Below are 27,530 nucleotides of genomic sequence, written 5' to 3'. Positions count from 1 at the left end.
TTACCAACCAAAAATAATTATTGTCCCACACCTACGTTCCAAAGGCCAAAATTAATACTTTTTACACTGTTTGTGTGTTGTGTGTTGATATAGCCAAATAGGGTGTCATTTTGTGCAACAACAACCTTATTACAGAATTTTTAATACCCCCCAAAATCGTCTAACACACTTGTCACACGAAGTTGTGTGCTTTCAGATGCTTGATTTCGGGACCTCAAAATCTAATTCCGAGGTGTCAAAATCAAATATATTTTTAGTGGAAAACTACTTCTTCCTCGAAAACTGCATTACTTCAGAGGGAGCCGTTTCTCACAATGTTTTATTATCAACAGCTCTCGATTTCTTGTAAGTTTTTATCCATAACAATTATTTTGAGTAATTACCAATGTGTTCACTACCTATAATGCTTCCGTAGCAAACGTTAAACTCAATTGAAAAACACAATTCTCACGTTATAGTACGGCAATTGGTTTATTTTGCTGGTTTATTTATCTTAAACAAAACAGTCGTCAGTAATGATGCTCTTAGCTCTCAGTGGAACCGCAAAGAAAGAGGTATAGCAAACAGTTCTGGAGGACGACTCGAGACTGGTCTCGAACTCGGACAACAGCAACTGAACTTCAGCACTGACAGCAAAAGATCACCAAACAATTGACCGTGGTATTCATGAATGCAGACGACTATACAAAATAATATACCCCATATAAACAAACTCCTTTATAGTTTTTGTTAAATGTCATAAGGTAAATGCTGAACTATAAAGAACCGGAACTTACCCCAAGTGCGTGCTAGATTTTGTAAAACTGGGACGACTAAATGGACGCCCCCATTTTCTCCCACTTTTGAGGGTTTGTTTAACTTGAAAGGCGACCGCCCTGTTGGGTAATGTTTCAATTCCGGCAGTGATGCGATACAGGTATACCAGTCAGGCATTCAACAATGAACCGTATTGTTTTGTTTATATTCAAATTCAACACATTTGAAAAGGCACGGAGAGAGTGAGAAAATTAAAGTCATAATGCCTTGTGACTAGTACTGTAATAGGCACACGTTTTAGGCAAATTATGACGTTTTGCTGAATCGTAATTATAAGGTTTTTTTAACGTCGTGCAGGCTTTCTCACCATTTGCACGAAGTGTGAAAAGTCCAGTTCTTGCAATAGACAAAAATTATAGGCTAATTGTGGAACTTGCTGAATGAGATGTATACGTCATGATATATCATCATTCGAACGAAGTAATAGTAAATTAATATAATACTCATATTGTTCTCAATATCGATTCTGATATAATTGAAGGGAATATTGTTAAATAACTGGCTTTTCATGTAATGACAGATAATTTCACTTTTCGTTTCATAATTAATACAGAATTATACGTCCATAACCTCAACGTTTTTGGAGGGAAGACGGTTCATAAAAAGTACGAAGACAATAAATCTGAGCTTTCTCCAGAAGACGATCAGAGCATACTGATAGAAACGTCGAGTTGAAACCAACGGTTCTTTTCAGAACCACCCCAACTCATTAGAGATAGTTATTACATGGTGTTACCGCAAACCTTTCTATAAATCTGAACTTGTGTCAACCTTAATGAACCAATCAGTCAATTTTTATAACGCAATCATCGCTTTATGGTCACCATACCTCGCATCCTTCCTCTATGCTCGCATAACTTGTTTTGCATTTACAAAACATTTTCACATGTCCCATTTTTGGTTAGCAACCGTCCCGATTTTGCCTTTAAAAAGCTCTGTTGTACTCGTGTGCCACTTTGCCAACCTGCCCCCCCCCCCCACACACACACCAAACACGTGCAGAACAGAGGAGTAGAGGCACTATAAAAACCCTAGACGGGTCTATCCTGGACCACTTTGTGACTAGACTTGTGGACAAGTCGTTAAATCGGCCCCACGTGCTGAGATAGTGCTCCCCCGACAACACTGCTCTCGCGCGAACTCACTGCTCTCGCGCGAACTGATGGCTCCCCGATTTTCAAAATCGGGGAGCCATCAGTTCGCGCGAGAGCAGTGAGTTCGCGCGAGAGCAGTGTTGTCGGGGGAGCACTATCTCAGCACGTGGGGCCGATTTAACGACTTGTCCACAAGTCTACTTTGTGACCAGCCAGACGATAGTGAGCAATACTCACTCGAGATTGAACCGCTCCTGTAAACTTTCAACACAAGATGGGAGGAGTTGTTGCAGTTCCAGTCGTCATCGTAGCGTGTCTTCTTTTTTGCCGTGAGTATTAACTTTAAGAGTGGGCCGACAATGCTTTATTATAAGGTCTTCACATTATAGTCGAGGTCAGCAAATGAATTTGTTTGTCTTCTAATTACAACAAAAATAACCATTCAAGAAATCCCAGTATTGGCTTTTCCATCGCACTCTTTCTGTCGTCAAACATAAAAACGACGACATCTTGTGAATTTATTTATGAGGTCGGGTCCAGACTGTAAGTTATGTTTTAACTATTTTGATGCAAGAACTTCTCGTCATTTTTAATCTCTGTCTGTTTTGTCTGTTTAAATAACTTTATTGTGCCATTTTATGTATTTAAATGCTGTTATCCATCCTGTAATTGGCGCTGTGCGCTGTTGGATGTGGCTGGGGCAAAAAGGTAACAAATTAATAACAAATTGCGCAGTCTTTTAAAAGTTGGTTCTCTTAAAAATATGACAGGTTTTATCCCCCAATTTGCATCTATTTATTTATTACGTCGGGATATTATGGACATGCCTTTAAACCGCACCAAAGGCAGTTTAATTTGTTTGCTTGTGTGAGTTTAAATGCTTCCTTTTTAAATGTTAAACCCAATTTTACTATAGGCCTATGTCTGTTATGTTCATTTTAACTCAAACTGTACATTTTTGTAAAGCTATTCAATGTAATTTTGCCCGTGGCAACCAAATTTATTATTTTGTATAAACCATATTGTAATAATAATTTTTTTTTTTTTAAATGCATACTGGTAATGTGCTTGAATATCAATCTTGGAAAACTTGTTCAATGTGAAGAAAAATATCAAAATATATATTAAGTAGGTATGAGATCATCCGCACAAAATAACATGCCATTGTATAGACATCCACTACAGAATTGGACCCCTATGTGTTCGTTAATGTTATCGATTTTAACCCAAATCAGACCTATTAATAATTATTCATAAATACCTCAGACAGTTTCGCTATTCCTATTGGTGGGGAGCGCGTCACGTGTGTGTATAAACCGTTGTTTATGACCGGTAAAAGGTGTTAATTCATGGGCGTGGCACGCGACCTTGCACCTGTAATTATAAGACAGTTTCTTCATTCCTATTGGTCGAGAGCAACGGCTGGGACAGTGTTGTGCCACATCACGCGATACGCGCGACGCGCACAGTATTTCCTTACAGGGGGTTGTTTACCCAAGGGCGGCGGAGGGCTTTACCATTTCATAGCTGGGGGTGTTGTGTTGAAAGAAATCATTTAACAATAATATGATAATTTTTGCATTTATATTACTTTTTGACCAAAAAGTGATGCTGTTTTTGACCGAAAAGGTATTTATGAATGGGAATCAAAGTGTGTTGAATCGGTTTTCAACTAGTGGTTTAAACCCGCCGAGGCCTGGTTGTTTATAATATTTACCTCGACTTCGTCTCGGTAAAATTATCAAGAACCAGGCCTCGTTGGGATTAAACCACTAGTTGAAAACCTCTTCACCATACATTGATTCCCTTAATTATATCGTCACTCTGTTAGAAGAAGGGGACCCCGCCCCACCCCAAAAAATATTATTATTATTTGTGCTTCTTTCAACACCGCAGTAAAAAAAAACTTAGTCAACCAGCAATAGACACAAAAGTATGTTGAGGCATTGCGCCATTCCAGAAACCATGGGGGATTTCCATTATTTTTTGTTGGGGGAACAGGGTATTATACATTGTTTTTCTCCAATTTTGTTTCAAAGCTTTCAAAGCGTGACCGGTAGTAGGACAAACGGCGACCCTTTTCGATTATACGGCTTCGGCTTTGGATTCGGCTCGGGCTACGTTCTCTCGTCTGAAGCCATTGGCACGTACGCAAGGCATGCGCAATTTGGCAAAACGACCGCGGGACCAAGCTAGCCTGCATGAGCCGAATCCAAAACCGAAGCCGTGGTTTCGAAAAGAGCCTACGTCCCTGCACAGACGGTTACGTCACTGTGTCTGAACAAAATGGAAATGAAGAATGGAAGACACTCTGTTGCAACACCCTACCCCTTTGTTATTGCTCACCTTGAAGCCGAGGCCGACGTGGGTGAAACAACATGAACAATACAAGAAATTAGTATAATATTACATCTAGAAAATAAACCAATCTAGAAGAGGGTCCTAGTTAACTTTAGGCCTGATAAAATGTGAATGAGAAAAACGGGTCGATTAAACTCCAGCAATCTATCACTCAAAACCAAATGTTGTTCATTGTTTGTAGGCCTATGGTAAAATATAGTTAAATTACTAATATTGGCTTATTTGTCGATGGTAAATAATCTATTAATGTAAGTTTTGAGTGAGTTGGTTTTGGTTTCGGAGCGAGGTAATGTCAGTGGCAGTACAAAAGGCCTATACAACTACATACGCCATACATCGAGGTAATTTATATCGTGCAACGTACCTCTATACCCGCGCCTCCCAAAGTGAACATAAATACATTTGTTTGTATGAACAAATTGTTATTAAAACCGAACTACGGACGCAAGACTTCTTAAATTTCCCGGGATGGTTGTCATAAAAGGAAGGAGGTTGGGTGTTCTTAATTCAGTATAAATCTAAAGTTACTTTCTGATGATGTGCCTATTGTGGACTAGGGAAAAGTATTCAATCAATGTAACTTGGTAAGGTGTTTATGCATAAGTTAATAGTAGTGACTTGTTGCATTATTTTCTTCTCTGCCAATGACCAACTCAAGTGATAAGGTTGAAGAACTCGACGATCGCCGCAAAACAACTATTCAATTTTTAGAGCCACCAGAGTACGGTCAGTTTTGGTTATAACTATAAACCACACTACTAAAAATGTCAAACTTTTTACTGTGAAGTAGGCCTACTGTACTTTTTTGAAGACATTCTACGTTTAGTATGTTTTGCCTTTCTTTACATACTATTAGGTATATAATAAGGCATCATCTTTTCTTAATGCTATTATTACAACGCAAGAAGTTTGCCTTCTCTGTTCAATACTTGATCCCATATAAACCAGCCATTTCTAAAAGCAAACACCTATACGCGCTCCAATCTGTTATTTCCCTCATGTAAGTCTCTTGCACTTTAACTTGAACTAAAATACCGTGTGTGGCCTACAAAAAATGAGAATTTTCTCTTTTGCTCAACATCATTAATAACAATTGTAAAAATCCATTCCCCCCCCCGCAGAGAATTATGCGCTTCACTTCCTCGTTGTGCAAGCAAACAACCAATGCCACGAAATCTAAAACTTGGAAAACCCCATTCAATCGATCGCACGACTAAATGTCTTTATTTAACTTTAAATAATAGTGGTGATTGTGTTGCTGTCAAAGCTATAATAAATTATACAAACATGAGTGACATAAAATAAACACGTCTTGAATACTGGGCCTTTATTCATCACAAACATTGCTAGGAGATGATTCAAAAAGGGGGCGCAAGTTTGTACCATGAGTCTAGTTTTTTTTCTAGAGCTGGCCGCTCTATGGTCTGTACACAGTTCGCCAAAGGGGGTGGGGCGACAGAATCTGGGGGGGGGCAGAATCTCCTGCCCAAAAAGCACAAGTAGCTCAGCACAAAATGACCCGGTGACCAGAATTAGAAGGTAACTTAACTGCGCTCAGCAGAAAACAAGTTGTTCAGCAGATTTTCTGTCTAAGCAGCTCTAACTCGCCCATAGGCTAATGGATCCAAGGGCCAATGTCGGGGGGGGGGTGGGGGGGGGGGGGGTCCTATCACTGAGTTTCACTACCAGGTCTGAGTTGAACCTGGGACATGGGGGTCGGCCTGAACTCAATGGGTCAAAGTGACGCGCAGGATAGTCAAAATCTAATTGTTGGACCCAAGTCGATCAGTCTGACCCACCTGAGACCCACTAACCCGCGAGGTTTGATGTTACAATCATGAATCTATTTGAATGCTGCTCTTGAATTGATTTTATTATTGTGCATGCGCACGCTGAAATCTAATGACGCAAGAATTATTATTCATTTTATTTTAGCTCGCGGGCCTGGTAGTCCTCCAGCTGACAAGACCCCTCCAGTGTTGGAAGGTCCCTGTCCCTCTGGATTTAATGTCTACACGGACCCTCGGTTGCACAGCACTGTGGTTAAATGGAAAGAACCACATGCTACAGACCCAAGTGATCCCGTCAGGTAAGAGATGTACTGGTGCTCCCATGATTACCCGAACCCGACGGACACTTCCACACTTGCAACCGTATACAGGCATATGCCTAATGAATGTGACGCGGCCGCGGTCGCGCAACTTTCGATGTCACGAGGCCTTTTTCCAAATATTGATGATTTATTCACAAAGATTCAAGTATAATATTGTTCGAAGTGTTTATGCAAATAATGCTGAAAAGGTGCCTATAACGTCGCCCCTCGCAGGTGTGGTGTACTTTGTAGGGGAGATCAGGGCCCAATTTCATAGAGCTGCTAAGCGCAAAAATTTGCTTAGCATGAAATTTCTTCCTTGAGAAAAACAGGATTACCAACAAATTTCCATTTGTTGCATATTGCTTGATACTGGTATTCAGCTGATGTTTGCTCATCCTGAAAATCATGTGGCAATTTTGTTGGTAATCCTTTTTTTATCGAGGCAGAAATTTCATGCTAAGCAAATTTTTGTGCTTAGCAGCTCTATGAAATTAGGCCCAGTAGACGGCGAGCCTCGAAAAAGGCGTATTGTGGTCGGACCATAGAGCTATATATTGACTACAGCGCTAACTTGCTTCGCGTTTTGAAGCCACCCTGAGCACAGACATGTTTGATGTGTTGCGTGACTACGGAACGATTTTAATTTTTTTAGATAACACACATTGCCGCAATTTTTTTTAATTCGGCATGTGCGCTTTCGTACGCGTCTGCCCATATACGCGCATTTTTAACATGACGCACATGACGCTCGCAGTTTTGTACGCTCATCAGCAGATTGTGCGTTCACATTTTCTGCACTTTTTGGTTCGATGACACATAGAAAAGAACAAACGCACTATCATGCAAATAGCCGTACAATTGCCGTACAAAATTTCAAGCTTTTGTATTGGTTTGTACATAAACATGGATGCGCCATCACGGCTTCAAAACCTTAGTGCGTGTATAACGGGGTGTTAGCGCTCTAGTCAATATATATATAGATTTAATAGCTCTATGGGTCGGACAAACTCGGTCATGCGTGCGCGTATATTTGGCACGCGCGGCAGAATCGTGCAGAATGTAAATAATTGGGAGTGCTCGTACACGTGTCTTGCTCACGTGCGCGGTGGGCGGAGCTTAGTGGAAAGCCGGAACGGTCCATTTTGACCATTAATGAACCTTGGACACTGATGAGGAGAGTTGAAGTCTTATAACTTATAGTCGTCTGCTCTGCTGCTGTGGTTTTTACTTTACTGTCTTTCTTTCTTCTCATTCTTCAGTATTGGAAGGGAGGACAACAATCCGAATTCTGGCAATAGGTTTAGTGCCTATAACTCTCCGTACTTCATAAAATATAGTGCTACCGATGGATACGGGAACAAAAACGGAAATTTGTGTTCGTTCAAGATCACAGTGACAGGTAAGCAGTACGAAATGCATGGTGTGGGGACGACGACGACGTACACGTCGTATAGCCGAGTTTCATTTATCCACAGGTCCCATTCACACACCGCGGAATAAACAATTTACTTTTGCGGTAACAGTGTGGGGATTTTACCGGCCCAGACTCAAATAAAAATAAATGACAAACAAAGAAGCTTTGCCTTTACATTACATTTACAACATGCCCTAACTAAATAATAATAAATACTTAATTAAGTATCCTGGTCACTGGTGTCATGTGTTTTCAGTAGGATAACAGGAAAATTGTTCACAATCAAAAATTAAATGTTTTTTTTTTTAAATCGTCTATCCAACCGGATAACTTTCCGTATGGCGCCACCACTTTTTCACTCATTTTTACAAAAAGGGATATATCAATCAGGTAAATAAGTTCCTATATTATTTTATATCGAATGCAAAAGTGGTGGCGCCATACGGAAACTTTTCCATCCAACCTTTTAAAAATGACACTTGCACTTCATAATGTGTTGAAATTTTTGGTTTTACGTTGCGAGAGATAGTCCGCCATTAACAGTGCTAATGCATACTGGACATTGGAGCAAGTCATATGTTTTTTACACACCTTTCATTGGTTGGTATTTTATTGAATATTCAGAAGCGAGTATGCCATGCAAAATAAATCAAAAATATTGTTTAATTACTATACTAAACAAATTTAATTCTATTTTTGTCCTAAGGCATGGCTACTTTAGGTTAAGACTCCGGATATCACAAGGCATGACAGTAAAACACCCCACCCCCTTGAAGCACAAACACATTTAGCATAACAATCTGTTTTTCCCCATTTCAGACAGTAATGTTTGGTTTCAGGAGATAAGAAACCAATCTATGATATTTTCTCTTTAATGTAGACATAATATATTTATTACGTTTATCAGAATTTGTTACAGTATGCAATAATCAAAACAATTTTTTTTCCCATTTTCACTTAAAATATTTTAATATTTTCCCCATTTTGGCATGCCATAGAATCCAAAATAGCAACCACATCATGTGATCTATCTAGTGACTAAAGCAGAATGAAACTCAATCTATCAGATAATAATTTTGTTTTGAACTTTCGAGGTTGGATGATGTTTCTTTGACTAATTTAATTTTAGCCATAATAATGCACTAGTGATTTATACCAAAAGTCAATCATTTTATAAATGTTTGAGCATAACCTACGACAGGAAACTTTTTTCTCAGCATGATTATGCCTGACTAAAATACAGATTGTAAGTAAACAACAGAGCTTTTGTCACCGGCGGAGCTTGCACAGTCTCGCGGTAAACGGGAATCCTAGTTTGGGTTTGAAAACATATGAGGGTCGATAATGACGCTACGTTATTTAGTTACCAAATATTTCTGCAATTTCTGTCAGCTGTCTGTAGTGTATTACTGTGTATTGTGTAAGTTATCATTATAAATTTAAGCAAGTTTACTGTATTATATGTGAAACAATGGAACTATCCAACTATCAATTCAAAATGTTCTGTTTTCTGCAGCAATTCTTTTCTGCACTTAAAATGGCCTTTTTATGACCTCACCACCAATTTCTGCCTCTTTTAAAAAAACCTTTTTGTATTCAGGTGATCTTTTGCGTATTTTTATAATAGTTTGGTCTGAGAAGGACCGGTGGTTTACAGCTCAATGTTTCGATCAGTATGCTCTTATTGTCTTCTAACTTTTACTCTGTCTTCTAACTTTTACTCTTAATTATTTAATGTTTTGTTTGTTTCAAGAAATAACATGTGGGCTCCATCCAGCAGTGTCCATGGGTTATGTCTCCTGTTCCCATCAAGACCTATATGGATCGACGTGTACAATTAGGTGCACCAATGGATATTCCATTACAGGAGGACAGAGCAGCCGTACATGTCAAAGTAATAGTATGTGGTCAGGGACCAAACCGTCATGTACACGTAAGTAAGGCAATGGCCGAATCGGTGGCTCAGGCTATGGCTACAGCTGGGTCACCATGGCACAATGCATCATTATAACCCTCGTAGCAAAAGCCGTAACTGTAGCTAATTCGAATGGGGCCTAAAGCTCATGGCATGCATCTACATTGGTACAGCTCTCTCTTGAGATGTCTCTTTAGCTCTGCTGAGTCTCTTCAGCTCTGTGAGTCAATTACTCACTTACATAAAGTTGTTCATGACAGAGAAACATAATGACTTTGTGTGAAGAAGATTTTTAATAAAAATGTTGATGTCAAAAGAGTGTGTGGAGGTTTAAGAAAAATTAGACACTTGAGGTAAAAGGAAACAACATGTTGATATGAATTATATTTTGTATAAAACTATAGGTTAATTATTTGAGAAGAAAGAGTTGGAAAGACATTTGTACAAAAAAAAAAATGCTGTATGAGGTAGGTATGGACTACGCAAGTCTCATGCATGAAAACAGTGTCTGTCGGACCATAGTGGTCACAAAAATGTTTGATTCTGCGCAAGACTTGCATCCGGTCTATCTGATTCCTCATGACATAGACGAGCATGTTATGTAATGTCTCTTTTCATTTTGTTCTTAACAGCAATCCAGTGCCCTGACCCTTACCCCAACCTGCCAGATACATCCACTACCTGCACAGATGGCCACAATTATAACAGCATTTGTTTCTTTGCCTGTCAACCTGGTTACAGCCTACCGTCCAGTTCAACTGGCATAAGAACATGTAGAGCGAATAAGGTTTGGACGGGTACAGCGAATCCAGTGTGTGTTGGTGAGAAAATCTGTCAAATAATTTTGGGGAATAACAATCTGTACAATTTAGAAGTGTTATAAGAATTTTAATAATTGATAATTTGGGGTGGGGGGGGGCTAATCATTCTTACTCCTAGCTAAGAGCTGAATTGCGAAGGACGCGGCTACAATGTTTTCGAGAAACAGGCATGCAAGGGCGCCTGTGGCTGCCAGCCCAACAACCCATTATGACTACGGACCACAGCCAAAGATCGAAAGTGTTTGATTTTTCCCGAGGGAGGAAAACGGGATGGTTTCGAAAACCCTTATGGCACAGCAGAGAACCATCGCACCACTCAACTCACATATGGCCCTGGCCGGGAATCGAACCGGGGTCACCTTGGTGAGAGGCGAGCGCTTTACGCACAAGCCAACCATGCAAACCAATGCATTGTAATTATGCGGGCCACACAAATCTGCTTGAGAGAGGCACATATGAATGTCCTGAAAAAAAAAACCCACATAATTTGAATCAGACTCAAACCTAAATGCTGTTATAGGCAACCAAAGACATAGCATGTAATGTTTCAGTTTTAAAACTGATCCCTAACCTGTATAATTTAGTAACATTTTTCTTTACAGACACGCAGCGTCCAGTTATGAACTGCCCAGGTACTATCTCGGCTTATGCAGGGTCTGGTCAAACCACCACAACAGTCACTTGGGACCTTCCGACTGTGACAGACAACTCGAACGAGGTACTTACCGCAGAGAGAATAGAAGGGCTTCCTCCTGGAGCTGCTTTCAGCAGAGGTTCACATGTCATCAAATATGAAGTCAGTGATTCCAGTGGGAATACCGCTAGGTGTTCATTCAGCGTTGTTGTGCAAGGTTAGTTTACAGTTTAACAGTGTCAGGGAAATCAAACCATGGGATAAAATTATTGTGGTGTGTCTAACCGAGTGGTTAAGAACACTGGACTCAAACTCTGGTGTTTCTGATCAGCAGAGTGTTGGTTCGAGTCCAGGTCATGGCTCTTGTTGCTTTGAGCGAGATACTTTACCAATAGTTGACTTGTCTGTAGGATTAGGATTAGGATTAGTAGTTCTCGTAAGATAACCTAGAACACTTATTATAGAATAGAAGAGTAGGGGTTACCCCGCTGGTCATGGTTCACATAGCAAACACCCATTCTGCAGGTTTCCTCAGGCTTGGTAGCTACAGTGATTAAAGGCACTGTACACGTTTGGTAATTGTCAAAGACCAGTCTTCTCACTTAGTGTATCCAGACGTAAGCATAAAATAACAAGCCTGTGAAAACTTGTGCTCAATTGGTCATCGAAGTTGTGAGAAAATGATGAAAGAAAAAACACCCTTGATTGTTTGACGAATTTGTGTGCTTTCAGATAGAAGTCTTTTATTATTTTAGTGAGAAGTTACCTCTTTCTCAAAATGTATGTTACTTCAGAGGGAGCCGTTTCCCACAAGGTTTTATACTATCAAAAGCTCTCCAATGCTCGTTACAAAGTCAGTTTTTAAGTTAATATTTGTTTTGAGTAATTACCAAACGTGTACCTTCCCTTTAAGTTCACTTAATACATGTCAGAGGTATCTTTGGTTTCATTACCAGAAAAAAACCCAATAACGTAAATGTTTTCAACTTGTGTGCCCATTGTATCCTTAATGCCAGTAAAGCATGGCCATGGCCAGTGACTAGTTAGAATATCTTTTACCAAGTTTTGTTGCTGAAAGGCGTTGACGATTACCGTAGATGTAGATGGGATCTACACTAGGCCTGAAAAAGCCTGGTATTAACCCCTTGCACGCACATCATACGCGGCGACTGTGCCACGCTCAGCATGTTGGTGGGCAATAGGTTTACACATGTTTTCTTTGCCAGTTATTCAGTGTTCAGCCCGATCCTTCCTCCCTGGCCAGCGGATGATGTGCACATCACAGTTCAACTTTGGCTCTGTTTGTCAGTTTGAATGCTCATCAGGCTTTGTGTTGGATGGAAGTAACACCAATGAATGCTTACGACAAGGGGATACCGCTAATGGTGTTTGGAGTGCACCACAACCAACTTGTGAAGGTAAACGACTGTCCATGGCTTGTGTGCTGGCCATGCTTATGGTTACATAGTACCAGCTGGAATGTTTAAAATTCTGGGTTTTTTTTAGCTCTCTCTCAGTTGTAGGACAATAGACCTTATGCATTGACATCGTTCAGCCGCCATCTTAGATGTAAAACGATGACGTACGCAACAATCAAATTGCACAGATTTGTAAGTGCAGCGCATAGGTTTGGCCAATCTCCAGCCTCATTTTGACCTCTAGGTGAGGGCGCCCTACTGATATGACACCATGTGCATAAGGTCTATAAGATTTTGCAGTAAGTCCCGTGTCGCTCAACGCATTTGTGAACCATCTTCATATTAAAGAATGTTTATCTCAAGCATCACTGTAGTCTTGGTTCAAAGGCGCTCCTGTTGTAATCTAGAAATCTACTCCCTGCTGTTATAATTTCCTTTGCCTATAGTGAGTCGTTAAGAGAATTGCCTATAGTGAGTCGTTAAGAGAAGGCGCTATCAACCACAAATCACTATTACCCTGACAACCGCTATCACACAGTGGACTCCCATTAGCGGTCTATCAGAAGAGCGTGCCCTCTTGTGGCGTCACCAAACCTTAAGTCTAGTGCTTAAACAGCTGCTTAGTCATGATGCATGGACCCCAGTTTCAAGAACATGCCATGTTTATTTTGACTTTAACATGTTAACATTGTATTACTGAATAACTACAAGTTGGGAATGAGATTTTTTTTGTAGAACCAGTCATTTTCATTTCTTTGTATTATATGCCTAGCTTCCTTGATGTATTGCCCAAATCATAAGTAGCTTATGAATCAGTTTCTATGGGTCAAAGTTAGAATTTTTTTGATTTATTTATATTATGTTTGTCCCGAATCAACAGTTGTTAAAAATGTTAAAATTAAATTTACAATTTCAGACATTAACTGCCCGGCACTCAACCCACCAGTGAATGGTAGAGTTTCTGGTGACTCCCCACAGTGCCCTACTGAATATGGATCATTGTGTGAGATTGAATGTGACGATGGTTATGAACTCACAGGAAGTGGATTTTTTCGGTGTCTTGCATTGTCTGGAGCGTCTGAAGGATACTGGGACGGTGATGATGCTAGATGTGAAGGTAAGAACAAACATTTCATGCAGATAAACTAACAGACATAGTGTTTGGCTTCAAGAAACAACAGGGTAATTCGTACGAAAGAAAATAATGTGGTAAATGTTGAGGCAAAATATCAAGTCAGTGCACATTAAAAGTGCACGAGAGCCTTTTGTACTTTGGTAGCAGGGGCACACAATCCTTTTTGTTTATCAATAAAAAACGAGCATTGTCAGCAATTTCTTAGAGAGAAATCTATGGATCTGGATACAGGTTAGCTCACTTTTAAAAAGAAGTATGAAAACATGGTTCATTAGTTTGTTGACGAAAAGAAAACTCACTAAGCTTTTGATGAGCAAAGTTCATGGCTAAAAATTAATGAGCAATATGTGACAAAAAAAGACTTTCACCCATATAACATTGATGTGTGTTGGCATTGTATACTCAATACTTTCCCAAGCTCTGTGAAAAAAAAAGTCACAAGGCACATTACTCAGGTGGAATTTGAACCCACGTAAAACATGTGCTTTGCAATTCTAGTATCTTACCAACAAGACCATCGAGTTTGTGCGGAGATTAACAAAACCATTTTGTTTTTAACCCAGTGCAAACTTGCCCTCGTGCCTATATCTCCAACTACGGTCTGATCACCAACCGAGATGAGTGTCCAGCCACCAATCAGGTCCCTGCTGGTTCTACCTGTCGTTATGCTTGCGAGCCGGGCCATGTACTGGTAGGGTCATCAGAGGTCACATGTGGACTGGATGGCGAGTGGGATTCATTGTTTCCCTATTGTGAAGGTAAGCAGTGAAGTTTAATACTTTGATCTTTGAAAAGGTCTTTGGGTATGGTGTTAGCTAGAGGGACATATTGGTTGTTGCATGCAGTGATTGGTTTAAAACTGTCTTGATATGGTTTAGTTTTCAAGTGAAGCCGTCCTGGTCGAAGGTCTCAAAGCCTGACGTCCAATGTGTTGTGGACAGAAAACTTGAACCGTGGGTGATGGTGTACAAAGCAGTGGGCTTTACAAAGAAAGCAGCTAGCATACCCTTTTTCTCAAGTTGATGTGAAAATAAATCACGTGTTTAGAATGTTCCCTTTCTGGTCAATTGTCAAAAGAAATCAGTTTTCTCTCATATTTTTTCAGCTGTAACTTGTGACAACAGCGCGTTACCTCCACCAGGAAATGGCATTAAAAATGGCTGCCCCCACTCCGAGGAGACGTACGGCACAACGTGTACACTGATTTGTAATGTTGGCTTCATGCCAACACAACCCACCTATGTAACATGCACTGATGATGGAAATGGTGTGGGTGAATGGAATGGCAACACCATCACATGTGAAGGTTGGTTTATAATAACAACACTATGTAAATAAATTGCATAGCATGTTTTTAAATCAGGCCGACATTGAAAAACAACCTACGTAAATAACTTATAAATTCAACAGTCACTGTTTGTGCTATCCATGATCAAAAGGTAAAATTCTGTGTATATAGATGTGAATTTCAAGTTTATGAAAAACGTGCAAAGAATTCTTCCAAATTGTGCTTCCGCTTAAAGCAGCCTAAACAACTTTAAATTTTTGGACCTCTGTGTGAAACACGCTACCCAATGAAGTTGCTTTTCTTCACATTTTTGTGACCTTTGTGTGAAACAAACAAAAACTGTGCTCTTTAATTTCAGAAAACAAAAATAAAAATAAGATGAAATTCAAATAATTAGTGGCACAGTTTATAGGAAACGGTCGCTTGAGATGAATGCCACCAAACTTTAAATGGTTTGTAAAAACTTATTAAACAAAAGTTAATAGATGTGTTACCTCTTCCCAACTGTAGAGGTAAAGTGTGATCCATTACCTGTACCAGACATCACAGCGGGATATATGGCCGTCACCTGCACACTTTATGGGGTAGAGGTTACAGAGATAGACCAACCACTGAGTTATGGCACTGTGTGTGTTACACCATGTGATCTGGGATACATGGGTAGTGGCTCAGGAAGTCGTTCCTGTCTGTTGTCTGGTCAATGGGATGGAATGCCAATACAGTGTCACGGTAAGAAACTGATGAAGTCTGTTTGTACAGATTTGATTTGTATTTCATTTGGTTCTTTTTTTTGTAGACCAGTGTCATTATCTTTGTTGTGTGTTTCCTATTTTATTTTGTAAAAATATATTTCCTTTCTATTTTGGAATAAATTTTCCCTGAATTTCGATTGTAATTATTTGTGTATTTAGCCTTAACAAGTTGCTAGAGTTGACAAAAGCTGAGGTGTTTTCAACAGTTCAGTTTCGCTGTATGTTTTTCTACCTAAGCCTATAGGTCACTTGTCATATGCAGAAAGGATTTTGTAATCCTAATCAATAACTGTCTAAGTGAACATTTCAAGGTTTTTTGCTGTGATTTCTGAGCAAACCATCATTGAGCTTTCCTAGAAAGTTTTACTTCTTATATTTCTCTTTTTTCGATTGTGTTGTTCGGTTGACAGATATAACTCCACCCACTTTGATATGCCCGCCTGACATCACTGTTTTCGCTGAACAGGGAACCAACTTTGCTGAAGTTCACTACAACTGGGAGCCCATACAGGTATGATTATCAGCTTTATTTGGGATTTCATGGATGAGAGGAAACTGTAGAGAGACAAACATGACGGAGTAACTCATGTTTTATACTTTTTTAAGCTTAATTTCAGTTTATTGCAATGCTACCCTTCTCGTTGAAGTCCTGCAAATGCTGAATTTGTACTGGTATTTTCCATAAAGTTACAGTCTGCTTGTTTAGTTCAAATTTGTACGTGTCTAACTACACAGGTTTTGGAAGCCAGTGGTGACACTGTAGCAACGCTTGAGAGTATAAATGGAGCATCTGTACCAGCCAATAAGAGCACAGTATTTACAGAAGGGACTTATCGCCTGATCTATAGAGCCACAGACAGCAGCGGCAATTCAGCAACATGTGACATTTATCTTGATGTGAGAGGTGAGGGAAAAATAACTTTCTTTTTGGAAGTAAATTGAAAATGTATAATGAAGATTGGTTTGTCAGAGTTGTACAATGCGCCCTTGGGACAGTGTAATGGCAGAGCTAATGAAATTGGCCCAAACTCATTTTAATTGGGTGCAGCACAACACATGATTGTAACATGACTTTATGCTCTCTACTGTAGTTATTGTTTTATGTGCGTTTTTTTTTTTCAAACAAAAAAGTAATTTACAGCTAAAAAATGCATGGTGTCACACATAGCACTGGTTGGGTTGAACAAAAGGAAATTACATGGTGTAACTGATTTAATGGTTCAAAGCTTGTTCACATAGTTTTAATTGGGTGCAGCACAACACATGATTGTAACATGACTTTATGCTCTCTACTGTAGTTATTGTTTTATGTGCGTTTTTTTTTTCAAACAAAAAAGTAATTTACAGCTAAAAAATGCATGGTGTCACACATAGCACTGGTTGGGTTGAACAAAAGGAAATTACATGGTGTAACTGATTTAATGGTTCAAAGCTTGTTCACATAGACCTATAGATGTGTAATTGAATTTAATTGAATTGAAAAACATTGGGTTTAATTTAACTACAAGTATATTCTTTATTTTCAATTGTATAACGTTTTCTTTTGTGTAGGCACATTGATCAGTTTTCTGGAGAAGTGCGCAATTGTTTCTACATGAGCAACATGTTTAAGGAAATGGATGTTGGTTTTCCCTCACCTTCACTGTTACTTCCTTTTCTTGTTCATTTAGTCACAAGATGTCGACCGTTGCCTGCCCCCCAGCACAGTGTGACTAGCCTTGCTTCAGGCCAGGGTAATTGTGACAGCTCTGTAGTATATGGCTCAGTGTGTAACATTAGTTGTGAAGAAGGCTACACAGTGACCTCAGTCAGTCAGAACCAAGTAGTATCCAGTGTTTGCAGTAAGATCGTATCATCATCGACCATTGGCTACTGGGACGGCCCGTCTGTAGATTGCATACGTAAGTTTCCATTTCAGTTAACTTGAGCTTAGCATAATTCAGCCAAAATACCATGTATTTTGATTGTGAAAGTTTCTTTCATTTAGTTTTGGTTGAGCAGATATCTTAATAGATGTCTTCCTCCTAGAGGTATAAACTGAGATTCCCATAGTGATGTAAACAGATAAACAATCTCAATCCAAATGTCTCATTCTAACCTGAACTCATGTCGTTATTTCATCACCAGCAAACACGTGCAGAGTACCAGTCATTTCGAATGGCTATGTGTCGGGCTGTATCGGGCAGGAGGTGGATTACCAGTCTACTTGTACATTTGTATGTAATCCTGGTTTTCATAGCAGCCAGACATATTTGAGCAGTCAAAGAAGAAGTTGTCTTGCTGATGGATCGTGGACTGGCTCTGACCTACTCTGTGAAGGTAAGAACAGTTATGGCAGTGATTTTCTTCTTTTAGGTGCATCATACAACATACTACACTAGACCTATTAGTATTAGCTTGAAAGACAAAGCAATAATTGTGTATTAGTTGAAAACAAACTGCCAAACCCAATCTTTGACAACACCAAAACTTAAATCCCACTTCAGCTAGGCCACTCATCAGCCACCACTCTATGAATCAGGGCCTGTAATGGAAAACATTCTTACATTGTTGGTGAAAAGCCACAAGCCACCAATTACCTGTATACATATAGCAATACACTATTCAATTTCCTTAATGTTAAGTCTTTGCAGGTTTGCTTTAGAACATAGAAAAAGAATATGAAAAATAGTGAACTCAACTGTTGTCTTTGTCTGCTGCCCTCTATATATAACAACTGTGGACATAAAGTATGCCTGTTTTGCAAAAACTGGAACATTCAACAGGAATGAGCTAGAACTTCTCAGTTGAAACAGCATTTGTTTCAAATTGACTCAAAACAGATGTGCAAATACAACTACACTCAGCATTTTGCAGGTTGTGTAGAATCAGTAAGGTATGTATGCAATGAAACGTACCAAGTGCCTGCAAATTTGAACGGTTAGTGAAATCAACAAAGTAAACAAGTGTTTCTTTTATTGACAGCTGTGGTTTGCACCGGGCTCTTGAGCCTTGATCAGGGCACAGTTCAACCGAGTAGTTGCTCCACTGAGTCTGAACTTCCTTACAACACAAGATGTACATTTACATGTGATGAGGGCTACTCTTTGAATGGTCCTTACAGTAAGACGTGTACTGCTCAGGGTGTTTGGAGTGATTCACGGGTCGTCTCATGCACAGGTAAACTATTCACTAGGATGGGATAATGTTTATTATGAATGATTATTTAGAGAATGCTGATCAGGAACTATGATTGTTTGAGGTTGTTAATATTATCCCTAACTTTGTATGTAACAGATCATCAATCACCAGTGTTTACTGAGAGTTGCCCAATGTATATTGAGAAGACTGCTCCACCAGGAATGCGGCAAGCTGTTGTCATCTTTCAAACACCGGTAGCAACTGATAACTCTGGGGATGTAAATGTTGCCAGGTATGTGTTAGAACAAAGTTAATATTATTTGAATCACTTGGCCATGACTTAACATTCCAGACCCCCAACCCTTCCCAACTTACTGTGTCCTTTTCCAGTATTGTAAATTTTAGTCTCCAAATCACTGCATCATCAAATATTTTAAATAAATTATATATTGATCACATGTAAAAAATAGTTTTTAGTTTTGAACATTGGGATGCTAGGCAGCATTGGATATACCTGGTAAATTCCGTTGTTTGCTTAAATCTGAGCATGCGTATTTTTGGTTAGTCTTCTGCCACCTAACGTCACCTTCACATAGTTACTGTTTTCACCCCTATGCTGTCAAATTTCTGCTGTTACTAAGGTTTAAACATTCTTTTTGCCTATGTTAACAATGTTCACTTTTGTAAATGTTGTATTGACCTTTGGTATAGTTCGTCTGAGATCATGTTGATTTGTTTTGACCGAGATCATGTTGATTTTTTTTGACTGAGTTGATTTGTTTTGTCTGCGATCATGTTGATTTGTTTTGTCTGAGATCATGTTGATTTGTTTTGTCTGAGATCGTATTGATTTGTTTTGACTGAGATCATGTTAATTTGTTTTGTTTTGTCTGAGATTGTATTGATTTGTTTTGACTTAGATCGTATTGATTTGTTTTGACTGAGATCATGTTGATTTGTTTTGATTGAGTTGATTTGTTTTGTCTGAGATCATATTGATTTGTTTTGTCTGAGATCATATTGATTTGTTTTGTCTGAGATCATATTGATTTGTTTTGTCTGAGATTGTATTGATTTAATTTGGCTGAGATCGTGTTGATTTGTTTTGACTGAGATCGTATTGATTTGTTTTGACTGTGATCATGTTGGTTTGTTTTTGTCTCCAGCTTGGATATTTCCCAGGGATCTGGGTCATCGTTTACTGAAGGCACAACACGTTTGACTTACATTGCCACAGACCAAGCTTCAAATAGCAGACGCTGTGATGTCTACATCACTGTGCGGGGTAAGAAAACATTATGATCTAGACAGAAATACATGTCTCATATTTCTCTAGATTCATTTACCCCCATTAACATTTGGTATAAAAAACAAATCTCAAATTAATTTGAAACAAATAAAATGGCCACCATGGAAAAAATAAGGTAAGATGGGGGATAATGCACTGACAGGAGATAATTTTGCAAGAGTTACTGATAATGTAAAATCTTGCTCCAGAAAAGTACAATACTAGTATTCAAGACGACTCTATAACTACCAATTGGTTCTTAGATGGTACAATACTAGTATTCAAGACAACTCTATAACTACCAATTGGTTCTTGAAAAGTACAATACTAGTATTTAAGACGACTCTATAACTACCAATTGGTTCTTGAAAAGTGTAATACCACTATTCAAGACCACTCTATAACTACCAATTGGTTCTTGAAAAGTACAATACTTGTATTCAAGACAACTCTATAACTACCAATTGGTTCTTGAATAGTACAATACTAGTATTTAAGACGACTCTATAACTACCGATTGGTTAAGACCACTCTATAACTACCAATTGGTTCTTAGATGGTACAATACTAGTATTCAAGACAACTCTATAACTACCAATTGGTTCTTGAAAAGTACAATACTAGTATTCAAGACGACTCTATAACTACCAATTGGTTCTTGAAAAGTACAATACTAGTATTCAAGACGACTCTATAACTACCAATTGGTTCTTGAAAAGTGTAATACCACTATTCAAGACCACTCTATAACTACCAATTGGTTCTTGAAAAGTACAATACTAGTATTTAAGACGACTCTATAACTACCAATTGGTTCTGGAAAAGTCTTGAAACAAGTTTTACTCTGAAAAGCTTAGACTTTTATGAGTTTCTTAAAGTTAAAGCGACTTTTATCATTAAATAAAACATATCAAGAATATCAACTACATTGTTGAAAGACCTGAAGTGTGTGTGCATTTGTTGGCATTCCTTGTAACTCTTGATGTACTTTGACAGTTCTACGCTGCCAGCCCCTACAAGCACCAGCCAGTGGTTCCCTTGTCCAGTGCCCAAGTAACATCTATGGATCTACCTGTAGCTTCACCTGCAACACGGGGTACCAACTGACAGGCCCTGAAAGCAGGAAATGTGAAAAGAACGGTGAAGCTCCTCTAGTGGAGTGGACAGAGCAAAACCCTACATGCTCACGTAAGTAAAAGGCCTGTGGTTTGTTCATGGTTCACAGAGTTCAGGTTGTTTTATTTCCATATTTCTTTTAGTTACCCTGAATTTTGTTGACAGCTGTATTAGTAATGTGAAAGTAATTGCCTAAAAAAGTTAGTAAGAGTTGATGCTTGTAAAAGTATGTGAGGTTTGAGAAATGATGGCTCTGATAAGAGCCACTCGTTACTTAACAGTGGTGTGTTTTGAACACACTTCTAGAAATGAATGAGAAATCAACCAAAATTTCGTCATCGATTTTGATAATCATTGATGACAATTGTGACTAATTTATTTAACTTTGTGAATTTTGTCCATGGTGCTATATACATATTATATGCAATACAATAATCACTGCAATAATTAACAGTTTCATTGATGTCTTTAGTCATTTTTCATGAGAGTTGTTTTATACCCTTGTCTATATACATTGTGTAGCTCATCACAAACCATTCCATTTTTTAAATATTTTTTGTACCCTTGTCTATATACATTGTGTAGCTCATCACAAACCATTCCATTTCTCTATGAGTTGTTACCATTCCTATAACGGTATTTATCTTTGTTATACTGTTCACAGCAATCTCATGTCCTGCCCTGGCTGACCGGCCTGGTCTAGTGCTTCGTTCAGGCTGCCTTCATTACCCACCTGCAACTGAACTGCTGGGTACCACCTGCCATTGGTACTGTCCTTATGGCTATGGAGGTGTTGGTAACCCGCAATCTACCTGCCTTGCCAATAGTACATGGGATGTGGTGGACTTTACCTGTGAAGGTGTGTGTGCAGTTGTTAACCCTATTTCTAAGCAGCCCCACATGAATTTCACACTAAAATTATGTTTAATAAAACCACTTTCATAATGTTTGTAAAATCCTTCAATAGCCGTTTAAAGGCAGTGGACACTATTGGTAATTACTCAAAAGAATTATTAACATACAACCTTACTTCGTAACGAGTAATGGGGAGAGGTTGGTAGTATAAAACATTGTGAGAAACGACTCCCTCTGTGGAATAGTTTTCGAGAAAGAAGTAATTTTCCTTGAATTTGATTTCGCGACCTCAGATTTAGAACTTGAGGTCTCGAAATCAAGCATCTGAAAGCACACAACTCCGTGTGACAAGGGTGTTTTTTCTTTCATTATTATATCGCAACTTCGATGACCGATTGAGCTCAAATTTTCACAGGTTTGTTATTTTATGCATATGTTGAGATACACAAAGTGAAAAGACTGGTCTTTGTCAATTACCAATAGTGTCCAGTGTCTTTAACACTGTTATACCATTTCATTATTGAGTGTAGTATTGTATCAATATTGTCAATGTGTGTGTACAATTCTAATTTTAACTTTAAAACAGATATCATTCTATCCAGAAACTAATTCTCTTGAAACAACTCAAACAATACTATTTTACAGAGAGAAGTTGTCCAGCTTTAGTTGTTACTGAGGGCTTGGAGATATCTCCAGCTGAATGCCTCATCTCTCCAGATTACAATGACATCTGTTACCTTCGCTGTTCTCAATCTGGGTATAGAGTAGACCCTCCTTCCTATACCTTCATCCGATGCCTTGGTAGTGGAGATTGGTCTCATGATAGCACTGCTTTCAGCTGTGTTGGTAAGATTAGATTTAATCTCTAGAAATCTACACATGGAAGTGTTTGTCTGAACTTTAGCAGATCATTCCCTATTCCTTGGACAATTATTCTAAATGTCATTTGGCCCTTGGTTGTTCCTAGACACCATGGGAAGTGTTGTTGTTGATCAAACGATTTTGATTTTGCCAAACTATAACCACAAACTATTTGGGATTTGAGGCATTGCATGGTGAGTTATCAATATATATTTGGTATGCGTTTACACCATGTGTGCAGCTACTTGCTATGTAGATTATGTTCTTTTAATCGTGTTTATATTCTACTACCGTGCAGTAGGTTTTTCGGAATTCTAGAGAAATTCCACAAATAACTTACTGTTGGCTGATTTATTTTTAAATGTGTAGATTATGAAAGCCCACATTTCACAACTTGTCCACTTGACTTTGTGGCATACCCAACGGACACCTCACTAAATGTAATTGTTACATGGACAGTAGAAGCTACAGATAATTCTGATGAATCGCCAACTATTACCTGCAATCCAGCACAACCAGCACTGCTACCAGTTGGGGATAATATTATCAACTGTGTTGCTACAGATACAGCAGGGAATCAAGCTTCTTGTAACTTTGAAGTCAGTGTCAGAGGTATGTACATTGTACATTGTACCATCCCAACTTCATTGCTGGTTACTGGAAAGGGCCAAAGCAATAAGGTTTTGTAATATGAAGTTTGTTCGCACCTTTCTATTAAGGGAAAAGAGCTTAGGTAAATGCAGAGGTATCTGTTCCTTTAATCACCAGTTTGCCTGAATGGTAAGCATCTCAGTGACATTGGGCTAAATTATTCACTGGAATAATTTCTGAATCTAAAACAATACCAATGCTAAATAGTTTAATATGCCTAAATGTATGACTAAAAATCATTCTTACAAAGTTAAATAAGTTACTCAACAAGACAAGAAATGAATACCACTGCTTAACAAAGAAACCTCTGCCAGAAATTGTATCGAATAAGCATTTGACAAAGTGACCTTTATTTTATTTAGGTATATTTTTATTTAAAACACAAAATAGTTGCCAGATGTAGACCCCTCAACCCACCGTTCTTCGGGCATTTTATTGGAACATGTGAGGATCAACTTGGAAGTACCTGCCAGGTTGGCTGTCTGAATGGCTACACCCTGCGAGGTTCGGAAACCGCAAAATGCTCCAGGAATGCTACCACTAGTCTTTTGTCTTGGACCAGGGACGGTCCAAGACCATCATGTCAATGTAAGTCAATTAGGCCACTCTACAGAAGTGTAGTGTTGCTGTTCATTCATAAATACCGCTTTATCAATTCTGACTGGTGGAGAGGGCATCACATGGCCATGTTTAAACATGCGATATAAACACGGTGAGAAGTGTTCAAACAAAGGGGTGCAAGCTTACTCAAACTATTAGCATGCACATATACGCACAACCGGTGAGCATCAATGCAATTTTGACCCTTTGCAAAATTTAGCCCGATAACCTGACTCGGTCTTAAAGAGCAATTAAAAACCTTGCAGGGTCGTGGCCAGGCGATAAAGGACCTCACCTTTGGATCGGTCTTTATTGCACGGCGAGGACCCTCCCGGTTTTAAACGACCACTTAAGAACTCGTCACCTACTCTTTATCCCCTTATTACAAATATGAATAGATCCTTTATTTAAAGTAGTTTAAATTGATTTTTTCTCCTTGTGGAATCAATGGGAGATTTTTTCCCTCATAAAGTGATGGGCATCAGTTGAGCTATTGCAGAGATACCAACATACACGATTTGGGCGTAGCAAATACGATTTCGAGCCGTGACTACGACGCTACGATAATACTCAATAAAACACGCCAAACAACCGCCCAATATAATTGTATTAAATCGTACAATACATGCAAACAACGAATGAACTATTAAGTGGAAATAAAAATTAAGAAAAATATCAAAATAATTGTAACAGAAAAGAAAAAACACTTAATTTTAGAACGCAGTGTTGAATAATAGTGGCGAATTCACTCGAACAATATACGTGTCTCGACGTAATGATTGTTGCGTGCCCTCTCCCCCGCTGGCTGGCCGGTGAGTATTTTTACGCTAGTGCATTGCTGCAAGATCGTACCCATTGATCTCTATTACACCATGGGGAATAGTGCACACGTGCGTGGGGAATGAGGTTGTGTGTGAGCTAACGTGTCACAGTAACCTCATTCCTCATGTATCCACTATTATTGTGCCCGCGCTGTCTGTACATGTTCTTCATCGAAGCTTGGCACAAAAAGTAAAAAATAATGGCGACAAAAAAGGAGACCTTCTGAAAAAAAATACCTTCAACTGAGTGGCCTGTGAGATCTAAGCTAGACAGTTTCCATGTTTTCTTACTAGTAATGTAGCGCCGATGTCCAGACAATGCCCAAAATACGGACACGTATTTTTTGCCCAAAATCCGGACACGTTTTTTTTTTTTCTCTCTCCCAATAGCTTGTTGTTGCATTTCTGACCATTAAAACAAAAACATTTAAGTAAGGCCACCCTTTGTTATGTTTTTTTTTTTTTGAAACAAAGTCAGAAGATAAGGGATTTTTTTTTCACTGGCCATTATAAACATGTGTAGCCGTTCTGGTAGTGCATACAGAGGTAATTGTTATTTCACGACAATGCCTGAAAATGAGCTAATTAGCATTGTAGAGAGTAATAGAAAGATCGGTTTAGGGAGCCCAAGCCACGCTCCCCCTTAACTTTTGGGAGATGCTACTCTTTTTTAAAGTTCAATGTTGGCATCTCTGCTATTGGTTGTAATATTCAAATCCCAACTCGTCCAATCTGTTGTCTCTAATAGAGGTAATCTTAAGTTAAAAGTCTGAATTGATGACTTAATCTTATTCTTACCTGAAAAACAACTGCAGCTTTTGAAGCAAACTTTCAGTTTTTCTCATTTTCAGTTTTCTTCCAACATCTAAAACTAAACTATTCATTGTCAACTCCTACTCATTCTCTTATTGGTTCTTGGTGTGTAGTGAAAGAAAAATTATTTAATTTCTTATTTGCAGTGGCTAGATGTGCCCCCTTACCAGCAGATCTCATCCCAAGCAATGGAGGTGTTTATCCTTCAATTTGCCGAGGTCCAGGACAACCTTATTATGGTACCACCTGCAGTTTCTTCTGCCGTAATGGATTTGAGCTGACAGCCTCACATGATATGGTGACGTGCCTCGCTGATGGTACATGGGATCAAAATCTGTACATGCTCTCTGTGACATGCCAAGGTCAGTTAAATAGATGAACAATTTCTCTCTAAATAGAGCCATCTCATCAGTCAACCTCGGAGGAAAAAATGTCATCAATTTATAAAAATTGTATTTTCATGTTGTGAATTTTAGATACCGTTCCACCAATACTCAAAGTCTGCCCTGGCTCCTTAGTTGGATCAATGTCTGGCCAGACCCTTGGGGTTCTCCTCTCCTTTGATGTTCCCATGGCAACTGACAACTCCGGTGATCAACTTACAGTTATCAAGACACCCAATGACATCGACTCACCATACAATTTCACCCGGGACACAGTAGTGTCTTACAATTTCAGTGATGGCGCCGGGAACAGTATTGTGTGTACTTTCAGTGTTAATATCATGGGTAAGTTTGTTTTGGATATTTTTTTACCGTAAACTTGGAATTACATGGTAGCCATGATGGTGAGTACCATTGTGGTGAATACCTTGCAACAGTAGACTTGAATCAAGTCTATTGCAACAGCTGTGTTGCCTCGGAGAAAAATACTCTATCAAGCTACTATTGCTCTTCCTTATATCCCTTTGGCCATTGTAACATTTTTGTGAAAATCTGCGACAGGATAGCTTTAACTACTTTACATCGAAGTTTTCTGAACTGGCATACAGAAAATATTTTTTAACGCTCGGGAAAAACTTTGGAGTGTCCCCTATTTTTTTGCAGTCAGTCGGACGGCTGGCAGAAGTATCTACGAGATACATTCCATTGTGTAGGCTGTACACAATGTACTTTACCGGGCTACACTTTGTTTTCTTTGTACAAATAGGAACAGATCGGTGCTGGTATTCATGCTCATCATCTCCCCTTTTCAAGGGAGTCATTGTGTAACCCCAGATTCCAGACTTTTTTCTCCTTTTTAATTTTTTTTAAACAAATGTGGCAAACAAGAATGGAAAGAATGACACCATCTTTTATTATGTTTTTGGCTCAATGTGCGTCCTGAGGGTCAGCATACCATGGCAGATTATCGGTCATGCTTTACGGCTAAGGTTGTTTGATTCACTCATAACTCACATTTTCTAAAAGAGAAAATACCAATGCTTATTATGAGAACCTTTGTGGTACATCCTTTGTCAAGTAATTTTTTATTTTGACAACACTATTTCAAAGGAAAATTACAACTCAGGAAGCTTAAAGGGTATAAATATGTACATTTTGTAGGACAAAAAACACAATGTCCACAGATTTACATTTAACTTACACAGTTTGAAGATAATGATAGTAGAAAACTTCCCTGAAAATATTACTTGCTAAGGTGCTGTAGTTTTTGAGAAATGAG

At 38.8% G+C, this 27,530-nt stretch overlaps 1 protein-coding gene across 1 annotated transcript in view; it reads left to right on the top strand.

The window, feature by feature from the left end:
- The first annotated feature begins 2,127 nt into the window (after positions 1-2,127).
- Positions 2,128-27,530, top strand: part of LOC117299240 (sushi, von Willebrand factor type A, EGF and pentraxin domain-containing protein 1-like) — a 47,101-nt gene continuing 21,698 nt past the window's right edge. Inside the window, exons 1-25 of the mRNA XM_033782722.1 lie at positions 2,128-2,239; positions 6,207-6,360; positions 7,626-7,765; positions 9,534-9,713; positions 10,328-10,516; positions 11,119-11,367; positions 12,377-12,568; positions 13,485-13,685; positions 14,267-14,461; positions 14,809-15,009; positions 15,502-15,720; positions 16,154-16,254; positions 16,479-16,647; positions 17,414-17,644; positions 17,871-18,062; positions 18,708-18,902; positions 19,020-19,155; positions 20,030-20,148; positions 21,148-21,339; positions 21,932-22,126; positions 22,768-22,968; positions 23,353-23,595; positions 24,025-24,222; positions 26,015-26,230; positions 26,345-26,596. Of these exons, the coding sequence (XP_033638613.1) occupies positions 2,185-2,239; positions 6,207-6,360; positions 7,626-7,765; positions 9,534-9,713; positions 10,328-10,516; positions 11,119-11,367; positions 12,377-12,568; positions 13,485-13,685; positions 14,267-14,461; positions 14,809-15,009; positions 15,502-15,720; positions 16,154-16,254; positions 16,479-16,647; positions 17,414-17,644; positions 17,871-18,062; positions 18,708-18,902; positions 19,020-19,155; positions 20,030-20,148; positions 21,148-21,339; positions 21,932-22,126; positions 22,768-22,968; positions 23,353-23,595; positions 24,025-24,222; positions 26,015-26,230; positions 26,345-26,596 (4,615 nt within the window). The 5' untranslated portion in view covers positions 2,128-2,184. The remainder of the gene's footprint in view (positions 2,240-6,206; positions 6,361-7,625; positions 7,766-9,533; positions 9,714-10,327; positions 10,517-11,118; positions 11,368-12,376; positions 12,569-13,484; positions 13,686-14,266; positions 14,462-14,808; positions 15,010-15,501; positions 15,721-16,153; positions 16,255-16,478; positions 16,648-17,413; positions 17,645-17,870; positions 18,063-18,707; positions 18,903-19,019; positions 19,156-20,029; positions 20,149-21,147; positions 21,340-21,931; positions 22,127-22,767; positions 22,969-23,352; positions 23,596-24,024; positions 24,223-26,014; positions 26,231-26,344; positions 26,597-27,530) is intronic.

This window comes from Asterias rubens, chromosome 1 (genome assembly GCF_902459465.1).
Source record: "Asterias rubens chromosome 1, eAstRub1.3, whole genome shotgun sequence".
NCBI lineage: Eukaryota > Metazoa > Echinodermata > Asteroidea > Forcipulatida > Asteriidae > Asterias > Asterias rubens.
This window is presented reverse-complemented; position numbering and strand designations above follow the sequence as displayed.